Raw genomic sequence first — 23042 nt, forward strand, 5'->3', positions numbered from 1 at the left:
ACCAATAGACATCAATAAATTAAGTTCTTTAAATGCATATAGTTACATATAAGTAATCCATAAGAATTATGTATAAAAAGCTAATATATAAGAAAACTTATGTTAAAAAAACCTAATTGTAAAAAACATAATATAAAAAAGACTGTATATAAAAAATTGTATATATATATATATATATATATATATATATATATATATATATATATATATATATATATATATATATATATATATATATAAGGCTGCCATCATTGACTGCTTCGTGTGAATGGACCTTTTTGATTTGTTTAGTGGTGTTTTGGTTCGGATTCATCCCATGTTTATTGGTTATCTAAACATGCTACTTTTATCTTCTCACTCTATCCCATCTACCACTGTTCCTCATCTACCTTTCTTCTTTATATATTGAAAATGTGGCCCTGTACAACACAAAACGCTGTCCTTCTTCCTCCCAGTCTATCATACTTTATGGCTACCCATGTGCCATTTCCTGTGTTAGCTATTTCTCCCTTTTCTACATTCCTGTATCCTCCCAGGTTTCTCAGCTGCCCTTGTTTTGGAAGACCTTTCTTATATTCAGGCCTGATTTATCCCGCACAGAATGTCCCTATTTTCAGAGGTATGTCCCAATTTTCAGGCTTGATTTACCCCTTCACACAATTTTCTGAATCACCTTCATCACATGTGATTTTTGAAGCCGTCTAGTTCATAGAAAATCTCACTACAGGACCAACATAGTAGTGGCAACAATAATTTAATGACATATAACACACATCTTTCATCTGCCCGAGACGTAAATAGGTAGAAAGATAGATAGATAGATAGATAGATAGATAGACAGACTGACAGACAGGCACAAAATGCACAGTATTCTACATTGTGCAAGTCCTCCCATTGCAAAAATAGTAGAGTACTGCATGGGGTGCTGATTTAGAGTAGGAGGCTTGACTGCTTTTTCTTTGAGCTGTAATCTGGAGTGATCAGTGTATTGTCATCATTGCTTTGTTTTGCTGTTCTACTCAGGAGACACAGTAGCACCATCTCAAAAACACCAGCTTTACTCTGTAGCATATCGTCTACTCCAAGGGGATCTCTGCCTAACATATAAAGCTATGTCAAACCCAGAGCTGTTAGACATGCTATACCTAAAGAAATCCCAATTCCTCTGAACTACATGCTCTAGGGACCTAAACCTTGTCACCACAATAAACAGGACATGCTGGAGGGATAGATTCCTGTCAAAGAGACTTCCCATACTCTGGAACAGGCTACCCATCTATGTCAAGCAAAGTTTTCATTAGCACTCTTCAAGAAAAATCTTGATGAGTGGATGGGAAATAGGAAATACATCCCGGGGATCACTTCTGTGTCTTTGCTCGACAGTGGCACAGGAAAATAACTTTCTTGAGTGGCGTAAACCAGGGAACCTTGTTGGTTAGGCTTACGTAGGCCCTTGGGCCGATAGCCAAGTACCTACCTATGAACCTATTTATAATGTTTAATAGGGCAGACTGAGTTGCCAGCATTATTAATGGATTGATCACATTTTGATACAGTTGAATAACTTTGGACACCTTAAGGCATTGAAAAATTTACTATAAAGTAAGATTTTTGTCAAATTTATTAGAAGGCTGCTGTTAGGCTGTTAGTATGTAAAGAAATATTTGCTGCTGACTCCTGGACTGCTAGAAAATACATCTAAATACCTTATACTCCTAAAATCAATAGTAGATGTAGAAGGCTGACAGTTGTAATTCTTTGTAAATTCTCTGCACTCTGCCTGAAACACAACAAGGAGGATATCAGTGCAGCAGATGTAATCATCTCTGTGTATATAAACTGCTGATGTCTGGTTTTTGAATGTACAATGCCTCTTTCATTTTTTTACAGGTCCTAATTAGTACATTCAGAATTATGTAACCAGTGAGTACTAGCTGTGGACCTTACATGTTTCATCCCTTTGTAGCTCATCAATTGGCACACATGGAGAGTTTAACATTCTCTGAAACTTGATTTATAAAAATCCTTGTGCCAGTTGTTTAAGGTAGCTCCCAAATTCTGTTAAAATATGTGGTTAAGTGAAGGTGGGGGGTGGGGGTAAGTTGTGTGGCAGATTTCTTTTATAAAATGGCACATGTAAGTACATAAAAAGATGTAATTACTGTTGTTCTCTGTTTGGTTCGGAACAAGTTAACTGACAAGCACAGACTGGAACTTGAATAAATCATACTGAGGGTATTTGAAAGCCCTGTATTCCTGCCCTTGCCTTTACAGATCTTTTGCAAGTACCTGCACATCTTTAGCAATACTGGTTTTAAATAAGGAATAAATTGAAGTTTTCAACCAATGGGGCAAACAGTGAGAAGGTGGTGACCTGCCTTTTTTTTTTCTTAGTTGAAGATGGGATGCAGACAATGTGTTAAATAACTGCTCCCAGGTGAATATGGACTTTTGAACATTTTAGACTTCTGTCTCTCAGCCAGTTAGTACAGCTAACAAACCACATCTGACTTTATCTCACTCACTTTATTGTGATTCACTCTCTCTTTAATTTCATAAACCTCACACTTTCTTGAATATCTGTGTGGTGAGATCAAGTCAAGATAATCTGGGAGCACGTGCTGCCTTCCATGTTTGTCTTTATTTAAAGATCATATCTCCCTGGATCCTATTGATTCTGTCATTGTTTGGTGAAGCCAAAATGTTATGTAAGCAAATATAAAATGTATAAGATTAGTTTTCTGTTTGGAAGTTAGGAAGTTAGGACAACATTATTATTAGCTTCACCCACTTGATTTAAAAGTGCATTATAAATACTGCCTGCATTTGATTTATTTTTCTTTCTCAACTGAAAATATGGGAGATTTAATACACTGACATGTAAGAGAGCAAAGGCTAGGTAAGGTGTATGTGAAATCTGTGTGTGAATGTCTTGTTAGTGATTCTGTTAGGAAAAGTGTTTTTCCTAAGATAATATGTAGTTTTGGGGTAAGAGGCAGCAGTAGTGTTAGGGTTAGCACATATGAGGTGGAACAGGAGGGGAAAGCCCCCGTGTTCGTCCTTACTGATGTGTGCTAACCCTAACACTTCCATTGTCCATAACCCCAGCATTATACATTACTTTGGCAAAAACAAATAAAAGACAAACGTCTGATGAATGGAACAAGTGTATAAACAAACAAGCAAAAAATCTATACATATACACACCACACACACACACACACACACACACACACACACACACATATATATATATATATATATATATATATATATATATATATATCTAAAATATATCTGTTTTGTTAGTACTTTCAGCCTTACATATATTAAGTTTGGCTGTTGATTTACTGGGTCTATGTTAAAACAACGAACAGAATAAATTTCGAACGCTCGGATGAGCGAAAACTCATATGATCGACATCGATATTGTGAGATTGCGGTACAGTGAAGATCAGAAAATTTGCCCTTTCCTCACTGTAGTGCGATCTTGGAGTTGGAATATATTTTTAAGGGGGGGTGTGGGGGGCACAGCCACCCACAATAGCGATTTTGATCATATGAGTTTTCACTCATCGGATCGTTCGAAATTTATTCGATTTGTTGTTTTAATGTAGACCCGATATACTTTGGGAGCCATTTGTACATATATTTGCTGTTACCTTATCAAAAACCCTTTCCTTAACAGTACCACTATTCAGGCAGAATATGTCTTATTGTGTTGTTTATGCATTTATGTATTTATTTATTTATTTGCTGATTGATCGTAATTTACTGTTTGCAGAAGGAAAGCTTTTGTTTTCATTTTATGATCTGCCATGTTTTCAGGTTTGACAAGCTGAAATCAATGTAATGTACATCCATTTTTCTGCACTTTGATGTTTAATACCATACTCAGTTTTAAATCATAAAATCATATGTAGTTACAAGGCTAATGACCTTAGGGCCCTTATAAGTCTAGCCAAGTTGTACTCTTTTTTCCACAATCAACACCAATTGCCCCTGTCTAAGAGGGACACAAGTGGAACACCCGGTTTGAATTTATGGTTACCCATCCAATCATCCAGATTGCGTTTGAAGAGGGCCAATGAGATGCTCTGTTTTACATGAAGTGGGAGTCTCTTCCAAAGGTTTGTTAACTTCTGAGAGACAAATCTGTTCCTCCAGCAGGTTCTATTAATGTCACATACCAGGTTAAAGTCATTAGAGTGAGTAATCTGTGTACCATTTGACTTACGGAGATGCAGCATTTCCAATAAAGCAGGGTCAGAGATTGCCTTGTATGCAGGGCAGAGATCACCTTTGGTTAGTCGTATGAAACAGAATAAAGTGACAATGATTTCAAACGATCCACATAGAACAGATGCTGAAGACTTTGAATTCTCCTTGTAAGGAACCTTTGTGGTCTCTCCAATTGCTGCAGGTGCTTGGAAATGTACATACCAAAAGGGGCATTGTACTCAATTATTGGTCTGATAAGGAAAGAGTACAGGGAGATTATAACTTCTTTTTTTCTGGAGACAGTGCCCTTACTTATGAGATGAGCAATATAGAATATCCTTCTTTCTACTGTGGAGACATGGTTGTCAAAGGTAAGGTTGCTGTCAACCTGTGTGCCCAGGTCTCTCACCACTGAGTGCATACTTAAGGTGTTGCTATTGATGTGGTAATTAGCAGGAACATTGCCCTTACTGAAAGGGATGATAATACGTTTTTTTGCATTGAGTTTAAGGCAATGACTTTGGCACCAATCATTTGTTTGTTTAAGACCCTCTTGTAGGATGTTGACATCATTGGGAGAGTCTTCGACCACTCCCAGTTTGCAGTCATCAACAAACTTTGTCAACTACAGATCTTTAATTTTTGCTTGTACTTCAGAGAAAAAGATTCCAAATAGTGGAGGTCCCAGGACTGATCCCTGCGGAACACCACAGGTTACAGGTCTGCTGGTGGATGTGGATTCATTGGGCTCTATCAGTGAGCCAGTTAGCAACCCATCTAACAATATAAGGGTTGATACCTAGCTGGGTGAATTTGTCAATGATGCCTGAGTGGGAAATAGTGTCCAATGCCTTGGCTAAGTATAGGTAGACTGTATCCACAGATTTCCCCTCATCCAGGGCCTTGATAACTGGTCACTAAGAAGTCCACCAGGTTTAACAGGCATGATCTTTCTTTGACAAATCCAAACAGAGTAGGGTCAAGTGTTTGGAGATTACCTATATCTTTGTTGATAAGGTCCAGGATGATTCACTCCATGACCTTGCAGATAAGGCTAGTCAGGCTAATAGGTCTATAGTTCCCGGGGTCAGTGGAAGCATCACCTTTGTGCAAGGGATTAACAGTGGCCATTTTCCATTCTATTAGGATGAAGCTGGTTCTTAGACTATAATTGAAAAGATTTCCCAATGATATTGATAATTCATGTTGGAGCACATGCAGGACACAGCCTGGGATGTTATTAGGTCCCATAGATGCTGTGGTTTTGGCCTTAGAGAGGGCATTTATGACCTGCTCTTTAGAGTTACAAGGTAGGGGGCAGGTGGTAGGGATGTCATGGGGTACATGTGGTGGGGATAGGGTAGTGAAGTTTTCACAGAACCTGTCTGCCAACAGGTTAGCTATGTCCACAGGCTCAGTATATGTGGTATCATTAACTACCAGTTCAACACAAATCTGGGCCTTTTCTTTTAGGTTACTTATGTAACTAAAGAATGCCTTATGGTTGTCTTTAGTTGATGAAGCTAATTTGGATTCATATTTTTCTTTGGAGGACTTCATAAGATGTCTTATTTACCTGTTTAAGCTCAGGAGGGAGTGTTTCCAGTTTAGGGATCATTCCCTTTTACTCTTAGATAGCAATTTCTTCCTCTTATTGTAAAGCCTGTTAATGGCAATTGTCCACCGGGTAGGTTTGTTCTACCTTGAGGAGCTGATTTTGATTCTATCAGATACGGCGGAGGCAATGCTGTTATACAGGTGTTTGTATAAAGCATTGGTGTAGAACTTGGCATAAATGCCAGTTCCATCTGAAGGGGGGTGCAGTAAAGCTATACCATCCCGTAAGAGGTTATAATTTCCTTTGGAGAAGTTTTTTAGTTTAGTTGCTGTTGGGGGGTGTCAGTTGTGATAGTTAATTCAAATAAGACTGATTTGTGATCAGGTCTCATCAGGGAAGACCTCACAGTGGGGATGCTACAGTGGTCACCCGTATTGGTAAGCACCAGATCCAGGATGTTGGCACCCCTTGCGGGGGTGTCAACCAGCTGGTCCAGGGCATTGAAGTTAACAAAGTTGAATAGCCTTTGCACAAGTGAGTTTAAGCTTGAGTAATTTACCCAGTCAATGGATGGGTAGCAAAAGTCACCCAAAACCATGGTATCTTGATGGACTCCAGTCGATCCAAAACTGCAGAGTGGGTGTCCTGATTCATGAAGGGGTTCCTTCTAGCTGGCAATTACTTGAATAGGTGACCTACCAACACTTAATTTTACCTGAAGTATCTACAGGGAATCCTACTGCTTAACCAATCTGGAGGTGTATTTATCTGTAATGAATATCGACACACTGCCTCCTTTAGTTTTCATGCCTTCAGTTTGTGGTCTGAATGTGTGGAAGGAGGTGTAGCCTGATATGGTTGGGGTGCTCTCCCCAGTCTTGAACCATGTCTCCATGAATCCACAAATATCCATGTCTTCCAAGGTGAGGACTGCTTCCAGTGAGTGCAGTTTCATGTTAAAACTCCTAGTGTTAGCATAATCTTGAGGTTAATTTTAGATGGAGATTTTATGTCAGGAATTTTGTCCTTAAGACACTGCCAAAAAAAAGCACTATGGAGTTGGCAAGAGCCTTAGCCAGTAGCCAAAATCCCAAGGGTGACAGATAAAGACCATCTCTAGCAAAGCATCAAGGTCTGTCGATCATGTCATCCTAGTCTGACAGATACTGGATCCCCATAGAATGATACCAGAAAGTAAGCCAATTATTGAAGTTAATCATTTTCTGTTTGTACTGCGGCATCATCCTAGGAGAAGGTAAAATGCTGCTTAAGGCTAGGGACATACCTGCCTAAGATACATAGTTTGAGAACTTTGTCATGTCTCTCTTCATATAGTCCAGAGAGGTATATCTCAAGTCGTTCACACCAAGATGGACTATGATGGAGTCATAACAGTACCTGTTGTTGAAAGACTTGAGTGCATGTGTAATATGGTGTAACCTGGCTCTTGACAGACAGCTGACCATGACCTTTTCCTTATGCAGTCTGGTGAGATGGACATCTATGTGTCTCATGATAGAATCACCTATGAGTAATATGTTTGGTTTTCTGATTTACCTTAAGGGCTTGACAGGTGAGACACTGGTGCATAAGTTATTATTTGCATTGTCTTCTGCAGAGGAAGTATTATGTGTAGTGTGCTTGTATTTGTGTGTTGGGAGGTCTCTGGTGTTTAGGTACATCTCCGGTGAGGACCTCTGCATATGTAGATATGGGGTTTATATTAGTTCACCAAAATCACATTGCAGCGAACACCTAATCATTGACCCTAATTCAGTGAAAATCGTTTCAGTGATTTGCTGAATTTAGGGAGGGCAAAGAAATATTTGCCCTACAGCACAACTGATTGACAACTAAGCAAATCAAAGCCACCCAAATGGAGGGCTTCATGCCCCACACCCCCATTGTGTGGGGCTTCACCCTCCCTAACTATATAAATCAAATCTGAGATTGCACTACAGTGGAGAAAAGGGCAAAGTTGTGCTGTAGGGCAAGTATTTCCTTGCCCTTGGTAAACTCAGTGAATCACTGAAAAGAATTCCATCTCTCACATGTTGAGTTTGTGTTTACTAGGAGTAGAGGGCTGTCGGTGTACATGAGGCAATTATTACACTGCCTCAGGATGTCCATGTCGACCAAGCTAGCTAGAGAAACTGTGGGAAATGATCTGTCCTTAGTGTTAGGTATATTTGTCTGCTCAGGAAAAGAGGTCACACTTAAGAATGTCTAGTGGGTGAGAGGTGTGTTGGTACCACTGAGACTAGGCTTAGCATTCCACCTGACAGTCGAGTAGTGCTGCAAAAAACCTCTGGAGTACCACAAACAAAGTGCTAAGGGAAAATTTAACAAGCAAAATGTTTGCATCTATAAATGCTACTTTCTATGTATGTAGAGTCTATAGCCAGTGTTAATCTTACAGTATCATTTTATCTTTGCCTTTCCTCTTGTGTTGTGACTCCTCAGCATATGTTTTACAGTATCATTATTTCTTTTGGGATTGAATTCAAATCTTTTAAGGCTATCCCCATGTTATACCTAAGACATAAAATATATCTTTAGTGGTATTAATGAGATAATTCTATTTAGGAAAAATGCCTTATTTAAATAAGTTTAAAAAGAAAAAAAACATGGTAGACATTTTAATTTCTATTATTATTGCACTTTTTCCTTTATATTAGAAAGTGGTGTATTAATATGTATGTAATATGCATCCATATGTAATGCATATGTAAATACCATTTGCTCCTCATCAATAGATATCCAAATAAACAAATATTATCCTTATTCGTTGAGAGCAGTGAAATGCTTGTCATTAGCGATATTTGACAAAGCAGTATTAGGAGAATGCTGTTCTCCAAATCTTGTGGACAATTGAATGCACCCATTCTGGCTGCCAAAAAGCAATTACTAGAATATGGAAATCAAAATCTAGAAATAGTGAATATAGTAACAGAGATAAAACAACTGGAACTGAGATCTTTAGAAAAGGGTAGGAACAAACTACATAGGAAAAAATGGAAATTGTGGAGATAATAACTACAGGGGAGGAATGAGCTATGTAATGTTTGACTGAAAATAATTGGGTAGATTACAAGTGATATATACTGTTTGTAACTGGGAGTGTGTCATTGTGTTTGTGATTTAAAATGCTTGCAAGTAGGATTGTGTCGGTGTGATTTGTTTTCATTTATATACATGTTTGTGTATGTCATAAGTGATGGTTTAATAAAGATGTTTCTTGTTTAAAAAGGGGGCAGGAATTGAATAATTTACATTATGTTGCTTAGGATGTATTATATAAAGCAATATATGTGAAGTATAATGTCTTTTAATGTTAAATTGTTAATACAGTTTGATTACTTTTGTATAAATGTAAATTTGTCTATGTCTCAAGTGATAATTCAGTAAAGGTGCGTAAAAATGAATGTACCCATTCAGTGAAATGTATCTATCTCCTGTTGTTATGGTCTTGGAGTAATTTGTAGCTGATTGGAGGATACTGATAGCATCAGTGACCCAAGTACACTCAAAAACAGTATTTCCAGTTTAGGGATCATTCCCTTTTACTCTTAGATAGCAATTTCTTCCTCTTATTGTAAAGCCTGTTAATGGCAATTGTCCACCAGGTAGGTTTGTTCTTCCTTGAGGAGCTGATTTTGATTCTATCAGATACGGCCAAGGCAATGCTGTTATACAGATGTTTGTATAAAGCATTGGTGTAGAACTTGGCATAAATGCCAGTTCCATCTGAGGGGGTGCAGTAAAGTATACCATCTCGTAAGAGGTTGTAATCTCCTTTGGAGAAGTTTTTTTTAGTTTAGTTGCTGTTGGGGGGTGTCAGTTCTGATAGTTAATTCAAATAAGACTGATTTGTGGTCAGGTCTCATCAGGGAAGACCTCACACTGGGGGTGCTACAGTGGTCACCCATATTGGTAAGCACCAGATCCAGGATGTTGGCACCCCTTGCGGGGGTGTCAACCAGCTGGTCCAGGGCATTGAAGTTAACAAAGTCAAATAACCTTTGCACAAGTGAGTTTAAGATTGAGTAATTTACCCAGTCAATGGATGGGTAGTAAAAGTCACCCAAAACCATGGTATCTTGATGGACTCCAGTAGATCAAAAACTGCAGAGTGGGTGTCCTGATTCATGAAGGTGTTCTTTCTAGCTGGCAATTACTTGAATAGGTGTCCTACCAACAGTTAATTTTACCTAAAGTATCTACAGGGAATCCTACTGCTTAACCAATCTGGAGGTGTATTTATCTGTAATGAATATCGACACACTGCCTTCTTTAGTTTTCATGCCTTCAGTTTGTGGTCTGAACATGTGGAAGGAGGTGTAGCCTGATATGGTTGGGGTGCTCTCCCCAGTCTTGAACCATGTCTCCATGAATCCACAAATGTTCATGTCTTCCAAGGTGAGGACTGCTTCCAGTGAGTGCAGTTTCATGTTAAAACTCCTAGTGTTAGCATAATCTTGAGGTTAATTTTAGATGGAGATTTTATGTCAGGAATTTTGTCCTTGAGACACTGCCAAAAAAAGGCACTACGGGGTTGGCAAGAGCCTTAGCCAGTAGCCAAAATCCCAAGGGTGACAGATAAAGACCATCTCTAGCAAAGCATCAAGGTCTGTCGATCATGTCATCCTAGTCTGACAGATACTGGATCCCCATAGAATTATACCAGAAAGTAAACCAATTATTGAAGTTAATCATTTTCTGTTTGTACTGCGGCATCATCCTAGGTGAAGGTTGAAGATTGAATGCACCCATTCTGGCTGCCAAAAAGCAATTACTAGAATATGGAAATCAAAATCTAGAAATAGTGAATATAGTAACAGAGATAAAACAACTGGAACTGAGATCTTTAGAAAAGGGTAGGAACAAACTACATAGGAAAAAATGGAAATTGTGGAGACAATAACTACAGGGGAGGAATGAGCTATGTAATGTTTGACTGAAAATAATTGGGTAGATTACAAGTGATATATAATGTTTGTAACTGGGAGTGTGTCAGTGTGTTTGTGATTTAAAATGCTTGCAAGTAGGATTGTGTCGGTGTGGTTTGTTTTCATTTATATACATGTTTGTGTATGTCATAAGTGATGGTTTAATAAAGATGTTTCTTGTTTAAAAAGGGGCCAGGAATTGAATAATTTACATTATGTTGCTTAGGATGTATTATATAAAGCAATATATGTGAAGTATAATGTCTTTTAATGTTAAATTGTTAATACAGTTTGATTACTTTTGTATAAATGTAAATGTGCCTCTGTCTCAACTGATAATTCAGTAAAGGTGCTTAAAAAATGAGTGTACCCATTCAGTGAAATGTATCTATCTCCTGTTGTTATGGTCTTGGAGTAATTTGTAGCTGATTGGAGGATACTGATAGCATCAGTGACCCATGTACACTCAAAAACAGGGTTATTTGAATCATTTTCATTAATTCTAACTCTGATCAGCTGTAGACCCCTTCTTTTCTGGAACAAGAGTGATACTCTAGAATGTCTTGATTTATTTGTCTGTCAGATGCGTCTGTAACCATCAAATTTGTGAACTAAGAAGTGAAGCCAGGACTGGTGCATTGTCTTTTAAAATGTATAAGTCTGAACACTGTATATCCTGGTAAGGAAGAAAACATCAGAAAGATCAGAAACTGTCATAAACAGCAAAGCTCTGAGTAAATGGCATATATCTATTGATTCTTGTTTAATTATAAGATATGTTAACTTATCCATTTTCAAAAACAGAAGTGAAACTATGTCATAACTAATTATATAAGGTAGAATAAATATGTTAAGACAACAAAATTAAAACATTTCAAAATCATTGACCAAATGTGAGCTGCAGTTTGAATTAAAATGTTAATAAACTTTAAATGTTATCATTAATTATTGTAATAGTTAGAATTATGAATTTTCTTCTTTGCTTAAGGTAAGACTGCAGCTTGGAACGTATGTCATTTTTCTGAAGGACTGGTTAACAGTTTTTGGAAGAGAACAACTACTCATACTTCGACTGGAAGATCATGCATCTAATCTGAAGCATACAATGCACTTGGTCTTTGAGTTTCTGCACTTAGGTAAATTCATATATTTGCTTTTATTTTGTTATGCTGCATTGAATTCATTTTCATTAGAATCACAACAAAATACTGTACAACTCTAAAGCATTTAGTTCTTTTTTTTAAGTGGCATGTTCATTTATAAGATATAATCATATGTGTCACCATGACTAGATCCACATTTCATAGGCAAGTAATATGTCTGACAGTGGCTGTTACTAAACCATCCGGTGGTATTCTGATAGGGTGGGCAGGTCTGACAATTACTGAACCCGAAGGTGTTCTGACACAGTGGACAAGACTGAGAATTACTGAACCACCTGGAGGTCTTCTGGTAGAGTAAGCAGGATTGACAACTGCCAAACCATCTGAAGGTGTCTGATGACTGACTCCAAAGACTGAAGGCCTTGTGGTTCCTTGGAATATCAGTATTGACTACGACTACCCAGAGTGGAAACCTAGAAAATGGTCTGACTGTTATTTTGTTTTGTGGTTAATTTTGCAACTATGTTTGTATCTGAGATGGTACAGTGCTTCCATTCCATCAGAACTGAGCAGAGATAGATCATCTTTTTCCTTTACTATATTGGTTTATATGACAGTTTTGCTTTCACAATTTTATAGTGAGATCTATTATTCTGAGAAAAGTCTGAAGCATTCTAAATAGCACCCATTTGAAATGTTGGAACCTGCAAGACTGAGTCCAGAAACATGGAGAATGAGTGGATGAAAAAAATGTGCTTACATTTACCAAGTCCAAGATGGCTATTTCTCAAAATATTCCATTTTCTCTATGGTATGGTGATCTTGGAATTGGTATATATAAGTTTGTGGGGTGTTGGGGGCTTCCTCCATGCGATAAAGAAGTTTATATAAGAAGAGTGATATTCAGGATTGCTCTTCTCCATATGTTTTGGTCTTTTTTTTTCTGCATATCTACTTTGGCATTTCAAGTTCTGACATTTCAATAGGGAGGCATTCTAAACAGATTACTGTGTTTAGTCAGATGATACATTAAACAAAGTTTAATAGCTTAATAAGTATAAACTATACTAATATAAAACAGACAGCTAAAAGATAAGCTTTTGTAGCTAATTGCCTTGTATGGGCTCACACAAAAGAAGTTTATGCATTTCTGAATGTAGACCATGAGTCCCAGATAAGTGCTTGAAACAGAAATCAAAGCAGAAGCAGTGATAAGCATCATGGCAGACTGCAATAAATGTTGCATTTAAAAGAAGAAGGCAAGGTAAACATTGCAGTTTTGAGCTGTATGCAGTTATAGTTTTATACAACAGAAAGCATCCCAGATCCAGATATGAATGTGGATTACTTCATGAAACAGAAGCAGTAGCCAGCTGTGATGGCATAGAAAGATAAAGTCTTAACTTCGACCCAGGTGACCCAAGGACTTCGACCCAGGTGACCCAAGTTCATTGAGTGACTTAGGCACCTGTTGGAGCTGGTGTGGGAAGAGACGTGATGTAGACTAAACAGTTAATCTCCTTTTGGAGATGGGGAGAAGTACTAATTCCAATGATAGATTCTTTGCTGAAGACTGGAGACCACATGGGAGTGCTGGCTTGAAGGGAGTCTGGCCACTGTCGAGGGCTTGCATTATTCATGGGAGTGAGAGATACATCCTCACTGATGTTCATTGTCTGCCAGCCCTAAGCAGATCACTAAATCAGTGTATTGAAAAATGGACTTAAAAGTAAAGCCCGGGTTTTGCACACAGATTGTGGCCCTATTCCTGGTGCCCTCACACAGAAGGAATGAATTAAACATCATCATGGGGATCTCGTGAACTGATAAAGCAATAGGTCAATAGGTCAGTTGGGAGCTCTAGACAGTCAGTGGAGGAGCAGATCAAAAGATTAAAAAAAAAAAAAAAGAAGCAACACTGCCTGTTTTGTATTTGGAAATAAATGCCAATGTGGACTACAAAGAAAACTGAAGGTAACACAGTTTACAACATGCTTAAACAATGAATTGTTAGGGGGTAACCTTTAAGTTAAGGTTTTTTATGTAAGCTATATATATTTATATATTAATTTGTAGTATATCAGTATCAAATTTCGGTTCATAGGTGTTTACTAGGCTAATGACCACAAGGGCCTGTTTAAGCCTAGCCATGCATCCCAAATCTCTGACAAGCTCTGATACCCTTAATAAGTGTAAGCATGGGCCTGGGAGATGAACCATTTACAGGTTACCTTTGTTCATTAGAGGCATAGGTGCCAAACTAGGGATTAATTTCTAGTTTCCCATCCAGTTGTCCAAGTTGCACTTGAATTGGGTTAGGGAGGAACTCTGCTTCACATGGATGGGGTATCTGTTCCATAGAGGAGGTAGTCTCTAGGATACATACCTATATCTCCCAGCAGGTCCTACTTATATCACAGGCAAGGCATAAGTCTTTAGAATGTGTAATCTTGGTGCTGTTTATTTTCTGGCTATGCAAGAGGTCCATCAGAGTGGGGTCTGACAATGCCCTGTATGCCAGGCATAGATCTCCCCTCAAAAGCCTGTAGGATACATAATACATGTATAGAGCCTTGAGGGAGCCTGCATAGGACATTTTACTTATGCCCTGTATTCTTTTAGTGAGGAACCTCTGTGGATGTTCCAGCTGTTGGATATGCCTGGTTAGGTACATATCAAAGGGGGCATTGTACTCAATGATAGGTCTGATGAATGCTGAGTACAGTGGAACAATGACTTCCTTGGTCTTAGGTGCTATAACTTTGTTTATAAATTGTGCAATATAGAATGGTTTCCTCACTACTGTAGACACGTGATGATCAAAGACTAGATTACTATCTATGTGTGTCCCTAAGTCCCTGACTACTGGGTCAACTATAAGGGATGTGTTGAAAATATAATAGTTACTAGGGATGGATGACTTCCCAAAGGATACTATTATGCATTTCTTGGCATATAGTTTTAGTCCATGGCTCTGACACCAGTTGTTTGTCTGTGTCAACCTCTCGTGGAGAACATTTGTGTCAATGTGAGATTCATGACAGCTCCTAATTTGCAATCATCTGCATATTTAGTCAGCCAGACACCACTGACATTAGCCTTGACTTCTGAGAAGTAAATGCCAAAAAGAAGCGGTCTAAGGACTAAATCCTTGAGTGACTCCACTTGTGACTGGCCTCTTTGAAGAGGTGGACTCCCCAGTTCTAACTTCCTGGGTCCTATCTGTTAGCCAGTCGGCTGCCCACCGGGTGACATATGGGTTTATACCTAACCTCTTGAGTTTGTCAACAATGCCTGAGTGGGATATTGTGTCAAATGCCTTGTCTGGGTCAAGGTAGGCAGTGAGAATGATTTTGCCCTCATTCATTGCTTTGGTGACCTTTTCAAAGAAGTCCACCATGTTGAGTAGGCATGGTCTACCCTTGACAAAACCAAACTGGGTTAGGTCCAGTATCTGGAGGTTTCCTATATCTCTGTTGGTCATCTCCATGATAATTATTTCCATGGCTTTACACATAAGACTAATGAGACATAATGGTCTGCAGTTTCCAGGGTCTGTAGATTGTCTACCTTTCTGCAGAGGGATTACTGTTATCTTTCTCCATTCATGAGGCATGAAGCCTGTTTGCAGGCTGTTTGCTCTCAGACACTACTTGGGTGTTATAGTTAAAGACATGTGGTTAGACATAACCATAGGAAAGTAATATGTAGCATTTGTTCTTTTCAAGGCAGTCAGTTACAATTCTTTCACAAGTGTTGTCAGAAGCAATAGGAAACAACTGAAATTGATTTTGCCTAAGCCATGGTAAACAATCTTATTTTGTGTTTTATGATCAGGGAAAAGCAACATGCAGCATTTTAAAATGTTTTTAGGGTAAACAATATATGGCATTTTGAGTCTGATACATAAATATCACTGCTTTCCCAAACTGCTGTCAGAAGCACAAGCAGACATCTTAAACTGATTTTACATGAATCAAAGGAAACAAAGGATTAATGAGAAGGAACATAGGGTATTTGACCTCTGCCTCCCCTTTAAATGAAATTTTAAATGAAAAAAATATTCATAAGCCATATCTCTATCCCCAACTTTATGAAGTAAATGCATTTCATTAACATCTCTGCACTATGAACCAAACATGCCTTACAAAAACTTTCTGCAAGAATAATGAAACTGTTGGATACATAAAACACCAACAGATAAAAAAACAAAATGTCACCTCTCTGTCTGTTACCCTCCTATCTGTACTATAACAGGCAGACATCAAAATGTGCTCTATACTGCACTTCTGTATAAATGTGAAATATATATGAGTGAAAGAAGACAAGTATACTTTGCAAAACAGTATTTTCAGACTATCCGCTAAACATGTTATCAACCACTTTGTCAGACAAGTTACTGCCCAAATAGGTATCCATAGTGATTTTGGGAGTGCAGCCTTCATTTTTTATTCTAGATTTGGACTACCTTTTTGAATAAGCACTGTTTGCAACAAACTAATTAATTGGATATATGTGTGTTTCTGTTGATGACTCAGGTAAGAAATACATAATGTAAGCATTACAATCTTATTCTTTTTTGTGTACTTTTCTGTAACTATAAAATGTTATTTTCTGTAAACAGAGTAGGTGGCACATTACTTTCTTAAAAGGACAACCAGCCAACTTTTCCTCCATTTTTCTGAAATCATGAAGACGTTTACAGACTTGCACCTTTCTTTTCCCAGTTTCTATTGTTTAGAATAGAAGTAGAAAACCTTTCAGAAGCTGCAAACTGTGAGACAATTTATTTTATTACAGCTACAGGTCAGTATAAGGTTAAATGTTTTAATTAAAAAAATACAATCAGAGTCAAGATGCAGATCTTAATTTTAATGTAACCATTGTTTTTCCCTTACTTTGTAGGGGAATAAAGAAATGTGCCATTAATTTGGTTTTGCATTTTGAATAGCACATAAGCTTATTTATGTTCCATTGCTCATTTTCTTTGGTGAGGAAACCAATGAACAGACTTTGTGTATTGATAAATATATTCATAGTGGCATGTGTATGCAAACTTGCAGAGCATTGACTTTTCCACATTCATATAACAGTTAAACGAACATCCATCATCTCCCAATTCCTCATAGTGATGACCATGATCATTCTCAGAATTTTCCAGTCAGTGCCATAGACCCCTAAACTATAAGCTCCATAAGGCTACACATTGTAATTCAATAAACTACATTTCAAAATCCTCAACAGGCATCTACTGAAAGAATATCAAACCAAAGTAATTAGTATTAAAGCTGCTTGGCTCAATGAAAATAGAAAATGTAGATCCAGACTTTTGAAAAGCTAGAAGGCTGACAGAAGGATTTGATGTTCTCAGAGTGCTATGTTTTGGTATTGCTTTAAATCATAGAAAGTACTGAAATAGTTATATCAAGACAACTCACAATTCATGCCTAAATCTTTCCACAGCATAGCTAACTAATAATTCAGATAACACTGTTATTTCAGGTCAGAGGGGATTCTCGGATTTGAAAATTATATTATAAATTATATTTACTGGTAACCATTTAAAATGCTGGGACCCACAAGAGCGAGTCCTAAAACACAGAGACTAAATGGCCGAAAGATGGAGTTACATATACTCCAAGTCCAAGATGCCATTTCTTGGAATATTGCCTTTTCTCATAGCAATATCAATTTCAGAGTTGGTATGTATACATTTGGTGTGTGTGGGGGCTTGTTCTCCCCCATAAAAAGAAGCCTTAAGGAGAAAGGAACATAAAAGAAAAAAAGTGCAAGAGGTATGTCTTCAACTTCTGTCAACCTGCTGTGCATTAAAGTATGGGCTGTTATCACCACAGTAACTTTAAAATGTGCAAGAAAGTAAAATGCACTGTTCCTCAGCAGATAAAGATGGCATAAACAAGCATTATGCATTGCAAATGATGTCTTACTGATACGTATGCCATGTTATTAATATCTGTTCTAAGTGTGATAGTTAAATTTATACTTTATATCTCAACAGAAGTCATAGATGCTGTAAACTGAATTTTCTTCCCTTGAAGGAATGCTATTCTGTATCATGTACTGTCCTAAGAGTTTTGCAGATGCTTGTTTGAGACACAAGGGCTGCTAATTTCTATGGCAAACTATGTGGGCAAATTTACTGTTCCACATACATAGACACTTAAGCTGTACTGATTTTTTTCAAATGCTGAATGCACTTTAATTCCCTATTCACAAGCATGTATTACAGTTTTTCACCAAATTGAAGCAGTTCTCCCACTTGATCTGATATCCTTCTTAGAAGGAGTTTTCATTTTGACTGCAAGACTTACAGTTCTCATTTTTGTAATTAGATATTTCAGAGCTGATCTTCACGTTGTTACTTATCTACTGTTGTTACTTATCTACTATATAGTCAGTTAATATGTTTTTGCCAGGATAAAGGAAAAGTCATGCAATAAGTATTAGATGTACACTGGCTTTCAGAGTACTTGGCTGCTTCACCTTCGTATGTTCATCCTTAACATCTACAGCTGTCCTCACTATGAAGAGGTAGATCTATGTGCCCTGATTTGTGTTATGAAGGGAGCTTCCCCATATGTATAAATATGTGCGTGTGTGTGTGTGTGTGTGTGTGTGTGTGTGTGTGTGTGTGTGTGTGTGTGTGTGTGTGTGTGTGTGTGTGTGCGTGTATATGTATATATCTTGTTGGCAAATCTCAACCATTTTACAGCTGTATGTACCCTCCCTCTATATTTCCCATTGTGTACAACTATAGGACTATGCAAAGGACCACCTAAGAATGAGGCTGTCCTATTTTCTCCTGTAGTTAGTGTTACAAACAATTCACTCTACCTTCTGCTTTACAAATGCAGCATGGATTTGCTTGGAGCTGACCTTGACACTTGCTAAATAATGGCCACTGTAGGAATAAGATGACTGGGTTGTATTTATAAGCGTTATGTACCACTGTGTCTAATCCAGACTGTGTACTATAGTTCTGTGCAACTTACAAATGAGCCAGTGTGCTGATGTGCCAGTAATGGTGATGTAGAGCCAAGCATCTAGATCAGCATTACTATTATGTAAAGCATTCACAGATATTTATTTATTTATTTTCCAAAGAGATACAAATGCTGCTCCTGGGCGGTGCAGTGTATATCAGCAGATTGCTTCAAACACATTTCAGCTACCCACCACTTAGTGACATGACAAAACTCACTGGCATGAGGTTAACCATTAATCCTCTTCATTAGCATAATATTAAAGGGCTTTGTCTGTAACCATAAGTAAAGACTTTGTTTTCCTTATGAATTGTTGCTGCACATGGCTACAGACGCCAGTGCACTACAACTCTTCAAATGTTTTGGTTATAGTAAGCAGTGTACAACTGCTGCATTGGCTACAGGTAAGGAAAAACACCTGTACTCTATACATGTCTACCACTTAGCACTGCACACCCTATGAGAGTCAAAAACATACGTGCGAAATTGTGATATTCATTAGGTTCAGACAGCAGGCAACCATTACACAAGTCCGCAGATTTTGTCCCAGTTGGTAGTGGTAGGGGACATTTTGTTTGCCACCATGGCAGATTTGTTACTCAGGTTTCATATCACATGCCAACCATAATGGTAAAATAGTAACCTAGTTTGCAGTTGGTTTACAATCCAGGAGCTCATTTATACCCATAAAATATTGTGTTCTGATTTGTCTTCCTTGGGCATTTTGAATTTAATACACCAAAAGTGTGCCTGGTTCTGTTTCATAGAAAGATAGGGCCTTGACTATAACCCATAAAACTGGGGGTTGATTAAAAAGGATAGAGACAGCAGGGTTATGTGTGCTCAGGTAGCACATAGGGAAATGTGATCTCTCTGACTGGGACTGTGAAATCCACTTCCCATGCTTCGGGAAAGGGGTGGGGCTGCTTGCTGACTAGGACCCTTTCCTAAGTGAGGGACATCTCATGAGGTCAGCCCATTTCACATTTGCCTTTTATTCCTTAGCTGCGCACATGCAGGTAGATAGGTAGAGCCATAAAGCAAAAACCCTCAAAACACCCTTGATGGCTGCTTTAATGATATGAGTAAATGAGTCAATTTGCTAAGATAGATTCAACGATTAACAGGCAGTGGGGAACAAAGGAAGCAAAAAAAAAATGCACCAATGGCACAAACCACTGATGTAGGGTTCATTAATTATATCAACCATGTATCATCTTAGTTTGTGGAACAGTTTTTTTAGACTCGTGATCCAGATTATTGCAACATGCTTTCACTTTTGCATCTTTTTCATTTTTTTCCATGTTGTGCATAGCTGTTACTTCAATCACAATTACCATTTCTTGTTGTACAAATCGTCATACATTTGTTTTCAGTATGATGAAGCAACTTCAACTCTTAGACCTTTTTGAGAATTTTGAAGAATGTTGTTTTTGTAATGTCTGTTCATATTAACTTTATTTTTTCTGCTTATCTCAGGTCCTCTCACAAGGCAGCAAGAGGATTTGATGACCAAAAACCCAGCACACAATACCAGAAGACTCAAAGACCGAAACCTTGGACCCATGTTGCCTGGAACAAAGGAAATCCTGAAACAGTTTTACTGGCCTTTTAATCAAAAACTTGCTGAGCTTCTCAGTGATGTTTCCTTTTTATGGCTGTAGAAAAAAGACTTGGTGTAATAAGTACTTATGAAGCAAACAGTTTTCAAAAACTGTCAATTCTATTTTTGAATTTTTAATATAATCAATAAAATAATATATAATTTTATAAAGACGTCCTTGATCTTAAAAGAGCTAAAGAATTACAATTTATCAGTACAGCGGCTCAAACCTTCTCAAGCTTCAAATAACTCTAATCCTCAGTCTTTGCATAATGCCATAACCATTATAGGCAGTACTTCAAAAGCATCTCCTAGGGGTTGAGGATTGCATCATAAACTAAGTTCCTAGGTATCAGTAAGTATTTTTGCAATGCCTTCCATATGAGCAATTAACATGCACACACAAACACAGAAATACTGACACACACACACACACACACACACACACACACACACACACACACACACACACACACACACACACACACACACACACACACACACACTTTCTAAATGGAAATATTTACCATAATTTGCTGAAGAGAAATAAAGGTGATAACACATTTACATCAGTTTCATATGCTGCTTTATAATGATGTATATTGCTTTATTTGGCAAGAACACAAGCCATGCTTTTTGGATATACTGTAGCATGCAAAGAACACTGTGCAATTCTGTCTCTCTAGAATTTACACATGACGTCTGTGAAATCAAGCTATATGACAATATTTTGAAAGCATATGATTCTGAGTTTAATACTTTTTATCGTGAGATATATAGATAGTTGTTATGTTGTCCTGAAATTAAGAAACAAGGTATTTCATTCTATAACATGAAAACCTAAAACTTCTACATTCAGAATACAGTCTGATTTGTCATTAGGTTTATGTCCAACTTCAGTTTGTCTGCACAAGACAGACATAACTGCATAATTCAAGCAAGTCATATGTAGCTCACATCTACAGTACAAAAGAAAACGAAATGAAAGGGAATGTCAAAACATGAAATATTTGTGGAGTACTATGCGATTAGCAGTTCATCTGCATGACTCATCCTGATTTGCAATGGCAAATGTTTAACACAAGCAGAAATTCTGGATGTTAATTGTAAGAAGTAGTGAAAGGGAAACCACGTATTACACAGATGATGTCTGGTGACTTCATGTAGAGTTAGATGGTCAACAGATACGTCAGATGCATAACCTTATTTAAGGTAACTTTTGTCAGAATGTTCAGTGTGTCTCTTAGTATGGTTTTCTGGTATGCAGAAATGCATAGCAGGGAATGGAAATACTAGACATAAAACAAGAGATGGTAGTTGGATGTGAAATAATAGACACAGATAATCAGTAAAAAAATGTCCAGAAACCTTAATTTGCCAGATATACAACAAAGTACTGATTGATGCTATACAATAAGCGAAAAAATATGTACTGTGTATTGAGCATTGTTTGAAATGTATGTTTCTACCTGCACAACGTTTGGGGTAACAGGCTACTCATTCCTCAGTCTTCAGCACTCTTCCTCCTATGCCATATATGTAAATTTCATGAACAATGTATTCTCTAGAATGTAGCTCAAATAAACGCAGCTGCTTATTTTCTGTCTTGGTCATCTAAGGGTACATAGAAACAAAGTAGGCAAGGGATCACAGGAGCCATTAGATACCTATAGCCATATTTACCTTTAAACATACAGACTTCCTGCCACCCTTTCTAAGCACTTACTAATACTCACCTTTGAAATCAAGCAGGACATCATGAAAACTAGCCTTAAAGGCAAAAGTAGTACTTTGTTTGACCTGTAGTGGAAACTTATTCCACAGATTAAGAGATGCATTGAGATGAAAACCTTTCTGTCCAACAAATCTTGTTTATTTGTTGGTGGAGACTTAAACACTTAAACCCTTAGCACAAGTGTTTATAGAGACACTGATTTTGCAAAAAAAAAAAAAAAAAAGGTCACATAAGACTGGGTGTTTCAAAACTTGAAAAGTGACACACGGGTTACGTTGCAGCAACCTTTAAGGTTACTATATAAATTAATACCTCTAACGCCTCTAATTTTCTTGTTAAGAAATCTCTATGGCCTTTCCAGTTGTGTGATATGGTTGGCTGTGTACATACCAAAGGGGGCACTGTATTTAATGATGGGTCTGGTAAGGGAAGAGTACAGTGATAGGATGACTTCTTTGGATCTTGAAGATATTCCCTAGGAAACTAACTGGCAAAGATAAAAGGGTTTCCTGACTGTGGTGGAAATATAATGACTGAATGAAAGCCAACCACATAAGTACCTAGATATCTCTCAACTGTACAGATTTTCACAGAATGTCCAGATGTTTGGCTCATGTTTTTGGCCTGTTCCTCTTTTTTCATGGCAAATCACTGGAATGATCTCAGGATTAAAGTAACTAATGACATAGACTTCAGTTTCAGACTTCAAATCCTTCAGAAAATGTATATTAAAACAAATCCTGTTACACAAGCAACTTTCTAAGTTTACAAGAGCAATGTTTAAAATATGTCCTTATTTGTACCCCCATTTTGTCAAGCTTTGTCCAGATTTTTTGCATTAACAGGTTGAGAGGTATGTATCTATCAGA

General features: G+C 37.6%; 1 protein-coding gene across 11 annotated transcripts in view; it reads left to right on the plus strand.

Moving 5' to 3' along the window:
* CHST15 (carbohydrate sulfotransferase 15) overlaps positions 1-22040 on the plus strand; it is a 966917-nt gene extending 944877 nt beyond the window's left edge. For all 11 annotated transcript variants that reach the window (XM_044056008.1, XM_044056009.1, XM_044056010.1 and 8 more), the window contains 2 exons: positions 11717-11864; positions 20315-22040. In XM_044056008.1, coding sequence (XP_043911943.1) covers positions 11717-11864; positions 20315-20499 — 333 coding nt within the window. In that variant the 3' untranslated portion in view covers positions 20500-22040. The remainder of the gene's footprint in view (positions 1-11716; positions 11865-20314) is intronic.
* Positions 22041-23042: the final 1002 nt, after the last annotated feature.

The sequence above is a fragment of the Protopterus annectens genome, chromosome 14.part0 (genome assembly GCF_019279795.1).
Source record: "Protopterus annectens isolate FY-2018-M chromosome 14.part0, PAN1.0, whole genome shotgun sequence".
In the NCBI taxonomy this organism is placed as follows: domain Eukaryota; kingdom Metazoa; phylum Chordata; order Ceratodontiformes; family Protopteridae; genus Protopterus; species Protopterus annectens.